Source organism: Pongo abelii, chromosome 13, assembly GCF_028885655.2.
Source record: "Pongo abelii isolate AG06213 chromosome 13, NHGRI_mPonAbe1-v2.0_pri, whole genome shotgun sequence".
In the NCBI taxonomy this organism is placed as follows: domain Eukaryota; kingdom Metazoa; phylum Chordata; class Mammalia; order Primates; family Hominidae; genus Pongo; species Pongo abelii.
This window is the reverse complement of record NC_071998.2, coordinates 37139376-37149753: the sequence shown is the minus strand read 5'-3', so window position 1 is coordinate 37149753 and position 10378 is coordinate 37139376. Positions and strand designations below refer to the sequence as shown.

At 36.3% G+C, this 10378-nt stretch overlaps 1 protein-coding gene across 3 annotated transcripts in view; it reads right to left on the bottom strand.

Annotated features, from left to right (window-relative positions):
- HACD4 (3-hydroxyacyl-CoA dehydratase 4) overlaps window positions 1-10378 on the bottom strand; it is a 28030-nt gene that overhangs the window by 4312 nt on the left and 13340 nt on the right. For 2 of the 3 annotated variants that reach the window (XR_008509613.2, XM_063714189.1), the window contains exons 4-6: window positions 7972-8084; window positions 3668-3774; window positions 123-248 (exon numbers count right to left, since the gene is read on the bottom strand). Coding sequence is in view for 2 of the 3 variants with exons in the window: in XM_063714189.1 (XP_063570259.1) it covers window positions 123-248; window positions 3668-3774; window positions 7972-8084 (346 nt within the window). In the remaining variant the exon portion in view is untranslated. Of the gene's footprint in view, window positions 1-122; window positions 249-2802; window positions 2861-3422; window positions 3518-3667; window positions 3775-7971; window positions 8085-10378 lie in introns of all 3 variants that reach the window. The other variant, XM_054519810.2, reaches the window with a different exon arrangement.

The window sequence follows — 10378 nt, the reverse complement described above, 5'->3', positions numbered from 1 at the left end:
ATGATGTCAGGCTTCCTCTTTGGTCTCTCCCATGTTTACCAACCTGTATATTAAGGTAGACGGCAAGCACTAATCAAAAAGTACAGGAAAAATGCAAAAACAAGACCAAAAAAGCCACTTACCTATAAAGAGCATCATGAGATATATTTTCAGCACATATGGGAAATAGATGGATAAGTCAAAGGGCAGCTTGGTGGAATAAGTGCCAAATGATTCAAAATAAGGCAGCGATTGATAGATGGCAAATGCTGTTAAAAAAGAAAGGCATCATAAAGGTTTTCCTCCTTAAGTTGTTACAGGGATGTGTATATATGTCTTCATAGTTGTAGGATATTTTGAATTTGATAATGACAGTTTTGTAACAGTTGCTGAATCTTTTTGCTAAACCTAGTTTAATATAGAAATCTGTGAAATGATTAAGTTGGCAAGGTGCTTAACAGCAGTATGACTTGTTGAATGTTTGTCCATGGTATACCTTATCGTGCCTACAAAAGAAGAATTTACAATGTTTCTTAAAATGTTATCTCAAAATACATTTGTCCACCTAGCCACAAATAGGGGTGATAGAGAGATGAACTTGGAAAATGGTGCATATATTTTCCTCTTAGAGTTTCACAACACATATTAACGTAGTAGAACACATTAACATTGTGAGAAATTCTGCAATAAAAAAATACCACCTAACCTTTCCTCAAAGTAACTGGCCTTAGAATATCTCCTTCTTCCTCCTTAACCACCAGTAGTACTTAATAAGTATTTTGAAGAACTCTATGAGAAATGCTGGCCTAAATTATTTTGAGGGAGGTGGCTGGTATCAGGTAAAAAAAGATTAAAGTTCAGTAACATTGTATCCCATGTATAGATATTTTTGGTAACATTTCATGCAATGAAATGTTAATATGCTAACATGATGTAAGATGTTATCATTAGGGTAAGCTGGGTGAAGTGTACATAGGAATGGTGCACTATTTTTGCAATTTCTTATGGGTCAAAATTATCCCTACATAAAAAGTTTTTAAAAAGAGAAAGATGAAGAAAAGGCAAGAGTTCACAACTGTTAGAGCCAAGCAGAGGTATGAACAGCATCAGTGCAGGATCTGCCACTGATACCAAATATGCAGTTTAAGGTTAACACAGGCCGCACCTATGTCTCTAGCATTTTATCAGTATAATTAGTTGATTTTGTTATTTAAATAAGCTTTATTTTTGTCTTATATCTGTCAGATGGGAAATTATAGTTATTAAAAATTATTAAAGTTATCAAAAGTTTAGTAGGTTTATTTAACTGCACAGTTTTATACTTTGGGACATCTAACATATACAGAAACATAGAAAGATAACATTATAATTATCTGTATTCCACCATCCAGGGCATTATTGACATTTTTGTCATATGTATCTCTACACTATTTTCTGCATATACCTTATTTTGTAATTGCAACAATAAGTTTATGAAGTTAATAAAAGAATAAGGGTTGTATGGCAACCATATAAGAACATGGCTTTCCTAGAAAGGACAAGGATTAGAATTATGGAATAACAAGAATGCAAAAGTTTCCTATACATTTATCCACCCTTATTCCTAGGAAGGGATTAGTCATATTTCTACCTTATTCCTTTATATATTCTTTTAAATTTGATTTTTAATTGGCAAATCATAATTGTATACAGATATGAAGCACAATGTGATATTTTGATATATGTGTACAACGTGGAAGGATTAAATCAAGCTAATTAACATATCTACCACCTCACTTACTTTTTGTGGTGAGATTTGAAATTTACTCTTAGCTATTTTGAAATATACATTATTAAGTACAGTCACCCTGCTGTGCATTAGATCTCAAAAATGTATTCCTCCTAACAAACTCTGTACCCTTTGACCAACAGCTCCCCATTTCCTTTCTGTATTCTCTACAGTACTATGATTTAACAAAGATAATGTTTTTGATATTTCAATGAGAGGTTACTTGATTCTTAAAGAATGGACAATCAGGTTCTTATTGTTTTCAAGACAATTATTCTTTAGATCCACTTGGCATAGTCTATTCCAAAATTAATAATTCTTCCTTTTGAATCAAACAAATTTAGAAATTCTAACATGATTTACAGTAACTTAAGCTCTTTTTATCTGCTCATCAGTAGATAGAAAATACGTGTTTTTGTTTTATAACTGGCTTTTATATACTTTGATTATTGTCAATGTCATCATTTTATGTTAAACACTATGTCCTTATGTTTTCCCTTAGTTACCTTAACATGCTTTCTTATGTCTTCAATTTTGAAAACTTTAATCATGTCTTACAGAATGCTCCTTACCAGTCTACCAAATCCATTGCAGAAGAAAGCATATATTCTCCAAATATCCTCAAACTCTGCTAACTGATGATCTGAATGATTTGATCTTAAGTTTTAGGTCTATATTTAGGCTATATAATTAGCCTACTCATACGCAATAATTCATTCTGTGTTTATTGAGCATGTATACTGGTGCATAAGAGAAAGGAAGGAAGCAAAGAAACAGACACAGACATCCTGGTACACCCCCTAGAGCTTAGAGTCTAGTCAAGGAAATGGACATTAATCAAAGAATCATACAAATGTGTAATTATGCTGATATAAGCCCTATAAGACAGCAGTCCCCAACCTTTTTGGCTCCAGGTACTGGTTTTGTGGGAGACAATTTTTCCACAGACTGGAGGAAGAAGGATGGTTTCAGGATGGTTCAAGCGCACGACATTTATTTTGTACTTTATTTGTATTATTATTACACTGTAATCACAAAATAATTATACAACTCACCATAATGCAGAATCAGTGGGAGCCCTGAGCTTATTTTCCTGCAACTAGATGGTCTCATCTGGGGGTGATGGGAGACAGTGAAAGATCATCAGGCATTAGATTCTCATAAGGAGCACACAACCTAGATCCCTCACATGCACAGTTCACAATAGGGTTTGTGCTCCAATAAGAATCTGATGCCTCCACTGATCTGACAGGAGGTAGAGCTCAGGCGATAATGTGGGCAATGGTGAGTGGCCATAAATACAGATGAAGCTTCACCTGCTAGCCTACTGCTCACCTCCTGCTATGCGGCCTGGTTCTTAACGGGCCACAGACTGGGATCATGGCCTGGGTTGGGGGCCCCTACTATAAAAAGATTCATGATACTGTACCCAGGGGAACTCAGTTGAGGAAGTCAGGGTATGCCTCCCTCAGAAAATGATGATTAATCTCAAGGTAGAGTTAACTAGTTGCCGAGAGAGGGTAGGATACATGGTAAATGGCAAGTGGGAAAGACTCACCAGAGGGAATTGAATTTCTGTGCATTAAAAGTGAAAAATCACAGAATCTCTAAATGTTAACCTCTTTTTGGTGAATAAGCAGACTCTGAGAGGTTAAATGAGTTACCCAAAACTCACACAGTGAGTTAATGAAGGGAAGGACTCAGATGCCATTGCTTTTTGTCCAGTATTTTGTCTACTGTGCAGAGCTGCTTCCCTCTTCAACTTTGCCTCTTTGCATGAAGGGAAATATGCCAGTAAGGATACATTGAGTGAGCTAAGCATTTGCAAAAATAGTAATTTAATCATCAAAAAATTTAGTGAACCATTATAACTAGATGACTTTTGTCCGTAAGCAATACAGCTAGTCACTCTTTTCTTACCTTCAGCAAGAACACACAAAGGATAAATTGGCATCCATAGTGTTTGACTGAGCCATGTCAAGACGGCATAGGATATTCCTATGACTGATAACATGCTATAAGTGTACCTGAAAGGAGATGAGAAGCTCATAAACATCATTTTCTGCTAATATCTGGGAAATGGGAGAAACTACTGTGTAATTAAATACAGAGATACAACTGGAAAGTGTACAAATTCTATATTTTATTTCCTATAATTTAAGGAAGAGATTTTTTTTAAAATGGGGGAAAGGGACCATGTCAATCTGGCTTGTCTCAAGTGGTGGATCATGAATAATTATAAAGCTAAACAGAGCAAGTAACTCTTACTCCCTCCTCAGAAAAATAACAGTTACAAATTTCCTTGATTAGTGACTTCAGTTTCACTAAAAAGCCAAGCTCATTTTTTGCAGCAAGCAGCTAGGTTTTTAAATGACAGACATACTTGTAAATATCTCAGGAATTCATTTAAAAATAAAATGTGACTTCCAAATCTTTATTTGGCATCCTTCTGCTTCTGCAGTTGTACTATCTATGTGATCAATTAAAGAACTGGCCTTGGGAGCTGATTTGGGTATAGTAGGGAGCTTTAAGCCTACCACTGTGATGTAACAGATTAAGGAGTCTACATTGTGTTTTATTTCTTTGAATAGGACACTGGTTTTTAGGCTTGAGCATATATCAGAATCACCTAGATGGCATGTTAAAACACAAATTGCTGGGCGCTACTCCAAAGTTTCTGATCCAATGGAACTGTGGTACACCCCAGACTTTGTATTAACAAGTTCCAGGTGATGCTGATGCCACTGGTATAGGGACCACACTTTGAGAACTACTGATATAGACAGACAATAAATACATGTGGCAAAACCACCCAAAAAACCTTGAAAACATGAATGGGGAAGAGTAAATCTCTCTCAATCCAGGACTTGAATTCCACCCCTCAGAGACAATAGCCAATGTCAGTTTCTTAGGTATTCTTTCAAAAATGTTTTTGCATTTGCATATCTATGTGCATATTTACTATATAGAATATATACCAGCAATGGAGGACCTCACTGAACATAGCATATAATCAAGCTTTTTGATCTTTACCATTCAAAGTGAAAAATGGTATCTCATCTTTTTCCCCTCATATTAGAAGAGTGGGTAAGCATGTTTTTATGTTTAAAAGCCACTTTTGGCCAGCCGTGGTGGCTCACTCACTCCTGTAATCCCAGCACTTTGGGAGGCCAAGCTGGGCAGATGGCCTGAGGTCAGGGGTTCAAGACCAGCCTGGCCAACGTGGCAAAACCCCATCTATACTAAAAATACAAAAATTAGCCGGGCGTGATGGCGGGTGCCTGTAATCCCAGCTACTCAGGAAGCTGAGACAGGGGCATCACTTGAATCCAGGAGGCGGAGGTTGTGGTGAGCTGAGATCACACCACTGGACTCCAGCCGGAGTGAGAGAGCAAGACTCCATCTCAAAAAAAAAAAAGAAAAGCCACTTTTGATGAAGTCCAATTTATCTTTTTTTCTTTTGTTGTGTACCTTATAATCCACAGCCAAATCCAGTCATCAAGATTTACTATTTTTTTTCAAAGAGTTTCGTTTTCCACTTATATGTGAGTGATAACTTCATTTTTTTTGTGTGTGTATATCCAGTTGTCCCAGCACCGTTTGTTGAAAAAGACTATTCTTTCCCCACTGAATGGTCTTGGCATTGTTGTCAAAAATTAATTGACCAAAAATGTGTGAGAGTTTATCTTTATCAATTTTATTCCATGATTTATCCTTACACAGTACCACACTTAATTATTGCTTTGTAGTAAGTTTTGAAATGGGAAAGAGTGAGTCCTTCAACTACATTCTTCTAAGAGTGTTTTGGCTATTCTGAGTTCCTGGAGTTTAAATATGAGTTTTAGGGTCAGTTTCTCAATTTCTGCAATGAAGTTATCTGGGTTCTAATAGGGATTGCACTGAATCTACAGATCAATTTGGGGAATATTGCCATCTGAACAATATTAAGTCTTCAAGTCATGTGGGATGTCCTTTCATTTATTTAGATCTTTAATTTTTTTCAACAATGCTTTTTCAACAATGTATAAATTCTGTGCATCTTTTGTCAAGTTTATTCCTAAGCACTTTATTCTTTTTATGCTACTGTAAACAGAATTGTATTCTTGATTTCATTTTATGGTAGTTAATTGCAAATATATAAAAAATAATTCATTTTTACATATTGATAATTTTTTTATGTATAAGATGTCATCTGCCAATAGAGATAGTTTTACTTGTTGCTTTCCAGCCTGGATAGATGCCTTTTATACCATTTTGTTTGTTTTCTGTTCTGCCGTATTGCCATGGATAGAACTTCCAGTACAATGATGAATATAAGTGGCAAGTGTGGATGCCCTTGTCTTGTTCCTGGATATTAGGAGGAAGGCATCAGTCTTTCATCATTAACTGTCATGATAGTATGGATTTTTCATAGATGCTTTTTTCAGGCTGAGGAAGTCTCTTGCTCATTACTTAGGAAAAATAATGCTAGGGTAGGGTGGGATGATAAGTTTACCCCCATTTTACAGAGGAAAAAAAGTTTCTAAAAGTTAGGTGCCTTGGAATTTCACTCTAGGTATAAGGGAAATGAAAACATGTGCACACAAAAGCTAGTATATGGATGTTCATGGCAATATTCCTCATGGCCAAACAGTAGAAACCAGCCAAATGTCCATCAACTGATAAGTGGATACACAGAAAGTGGTAAATCAATGCAATAGAATTTTACTCAGCCCAAAAAGGAATGAAGTACTGCACATGCCACAACACAGAGGAACCTTGAAAACATTATGCTAAGTAAAAGAAGCCTGTCACAAAAGGCCACATATGGGATGTCTCCATTTATATGAAATTTCCAGGATAGGCAATCCATAGAGACAGCGTGGTTTTCAGGGGCTGAGGGAAAGAGGGCAGGGGGAGTGACTGCTATTGGGTATAAGGTTTCTTTTATGGGTGATCAAAATGTTCTAGGATAGTAGTGACGATTGCACATCTCTTTGGACATACTAAAACTGACAAATTTTGTATTTTAAAAGGGTGAATTTTATGGTATATAAATTATATCTCAATAAAGCTGTTATTAAAATAAGAAAGGTTAAGTGATTTGCCCAACATCACTTAGCAAGTAAGTAGTGGAGGTGGGTTTCATCTAGAGAGATCTTCTACCTCTATGTCCAAAAATCTTCCTATGACAGCATGCTACTTCTTTCAGCGCAAATGTTGTTTTGTTCTCCAATGTATTTATTGAGCTTCTCTGACACTGAAAGAGTAAGTATAGCCAAGAGTAACATACTAGAAAGCTTCAATCCCAAATGATGTTCCATTGTCTCATGAATAGAAGTTATGGGCTACAAAAGTCCATGAAGTTTGCCCCAAGTCCACTAAACTATCAATTCAAAAATGAAAAATTACTAATTTATATACATAATTAAATTCATTTTACTTCAACAAAAGATTTCATTCTAATTCACTCTAGGACTCAATTTATTATTTAAACATATTTTAATTCAGTTAAGTTATTGACAATGTAATAAAAAAATTTACATACCCTTGGCTAAAAAACAAACTAGGGCTCTTCTGTTACCTATTCAAATCCAGATCTCTCAAGTAGGAGGGACGGTTCTTATTTGGGAAAGCTGACCTAGCAGTTAGGACACCTCCCCAGAGTGAGGCATAAGCACTCACTGAGCAAAGGGGACTGTTTGACACCACCACTTGTAGAGGTAAGACTAGGCACATCTCACTGCAAAGTTTTAGAATTAGCAGTAAAAGGACTTAAGTTAGTCATTTGAACCCACTGGAATTGTAAATGAATGTGAGAGTGCATTTTCTTCCTGAGAGGCCCTGTATTTAAAAGATTCTTGAATGCACAGAAACTAACTGTAAATTCTGGTGATATAATAAAAGACCTGCTTTGCTTATTAAAGCAACCATACTAAAGCGATTGTGAGGAATGCCTTTGTTAGGAAACAGCTGAGGGTTATTCCAAGTTGGTTTTACGCCAAGCCTTCTGCAGAAACCTGAATGTGCTGATTTACTCTTGTAATACCCCGGTAGGTTTTCATTATCTTTGATATGCCCATTATGGAGAACACTAAAAATACATTTCCATATCAAGATAAAATAATTTGAAAAGGGGATATGTTTTCCTCTCTCGTACCAAGTAACCTCTGGTTACTGCTAGTACTGGTTTCACTGCAGAAAGCAATTTAGCCTTGTTTTAAGAGATTATTTTGCCTTCTTACCTGACCATATCCAATAGATTCCAAAAGATGAATAAAACACACACCACATATTTCTCTTGGACTTCCTCTTGACTGGTGATCACCACAAAAAGGATGATTATTCTTTCTGTGAGCTAACAAAGAAACAGCAAAGTCAGAAATTAGGACATCTATTAGGCTATGTAGGTAATTTTCTAATTTTAAAAACCAGATCTCCTTTCAAAAGTATTCTTTAGCTGGAAATATGTATACTAAACTGTTAACAATGCCTCCCTCTGAGAGAGTAGGGTTATGGCTGAATTTCAGTTCCTCATTTGTCTATATTTTACAAATAATATATAATGAATGAAAAAATGACATATATTTTATGTGAATCAGGATATTTCCCTGCTTCTTGCCACAGGAATTTCTAGTCACTTTGACAAGGCTTTACTGAGTGTCCACTGTGTGTCAGATGCCAAAATGAAAACACAGTCTTTGCTCCAGAGAGGGTAGCAGTGGTGGGAGAACTGAACAATAGCCAGCACAGTGTGTGCTAGATATGGGAGCACAGGTGAGCGAGATACTTTCTGCCTGGAGAAAGAATGCAAAGAGATTAATGAAGACATGCTACATTTCATTTCATCCAAGTTGGATCTTAAAAAATGAATAAGAGTTTGTCAGGTAGACTGGGTATAAGAGAAGGCATCCTAGGCAAAGGGAGCAGCCTGAGCAAAGAGGCAGAGGTATGAAAATGTAGGGTTCCTAGGGGAGTAATGTGAACCACTGGGGGGCTAGAGGGGAGGGTGCATAGAAGGGAATAAAAGGAGATGAAATTGAAAACATGTTTGGAGCTGGGTTGTGAAGGGTTTTGAATGACAGGCTGAGAAATTTCAGTTCCATCCAATAGAGAAACTTGTAGCTTTTTTTTTTCTTTTTTTTTGGTAGGGGAGTAATATAATCCTAACCCTTATAAGCTAGCGGAAAATGAAAAGAATTCAATATATTCCAAGTCAGCATTTACAAATCATTGAGACTTCACACATTTTTGGCTTAGCCCCAATTACTAGCCTCAAAAAATAAAAAAATACATTCCTTTTTCCCAACCTAAATATAAAGTGCCTTCTTATGTTATATTAATATATCCTGTACATTCTGTATTTTGTGTGTTTTTAATAGAATGTTTTACTTGCTCTTAATGGTCAAAGGAAAATATACTTAAGATTGAACAGTCAAATTCGCAGTAAAGAGGGGAATTATTTATATTTTTCTTTATTTTTAAAGTGGATCAAGGAGAAAAGACTGGGATAACCTGTGACTTAGCATTTATAGGCTGCTAGTCCTGGAAAATCACCGAGTGCCAAGAAATCCAAGATTTGCCAACAGTGGGCCACGTGATCAGAAATCCACGTGTATAAGCTATATTGGCATGTTTACGACATGACTACAGTGGTGAGTCAAGAGGGTCTATGCTTGGCTAAGGGGAATTAGATATGATTCAAACCTTAGTCAAACCATGGAAGCTATCTACATAGCTGTTTTTCTTTTTTCAGTCTTTCTTCACAATATAATACTCTATTGATTTAATTTCTATAATTTCTACTGAACTGCAATTATAATTACTGAACAATTCAACCCTGATGTCATGACACCTTTCAGCCTTCAGATACACGATCATAGCAGCAAATAAGTTCTTAGGCTCTACCTCTCTTACATTTGATCAGTGCTTGGTTATTAGGAAAACCTTCTAGTTTTTGCTAGAAATCTCAGGAGATACACATACATGAATGGGTACATGAATAAAATACAGATTTCTAATTACATGGCTGACTACTCAAAAAACTTAGACACCTTTCAATAAGATGATCTATAGGGTCTCCTCTAGATAAAACATTCTGATACTAGCCCAGCCCCACCTTTTTGGAAATAAGGAATTTGGGAACAGACCTGAAAACATATATATATCCGAAGTCTCCTGGTTTCCAGAGTTGTAAGCTATCCATGATGTCAGGTCATCCCTTAATTGAAGAGGACAGAGGGGAAAATCTCCTAAAAGGGAGAGACTGGAGCTGCATGATGAAACTCACCCTGTTGAAAATCATCACTTCACTGCCTGTGGCAAGGTAGCGATGAAATCCCAGCTGCACAGAAAGCAGCAAGAGGATGGACCCCCAAACCAAACCACAACACACATACACACGAGTGAAGACTCCCTCTATATTCGGTGTCAATCAAATTAGTTAACAAATCATCTGATGGTTATTCAACTCTAACTTGACCATTCAACGGCAATACAATGGGGAAATTTAGGCAGAGATGTTCTTAAATTGAAATAAAGCTAATATTTATTGTTTACCTTGTGCCAGGTTCCAAATATACACCATCTCATTTTATCTCCATAATGACCCTAAGAAGTAGGTGCTATTATTGTTATAGGCGTTTTACAAAA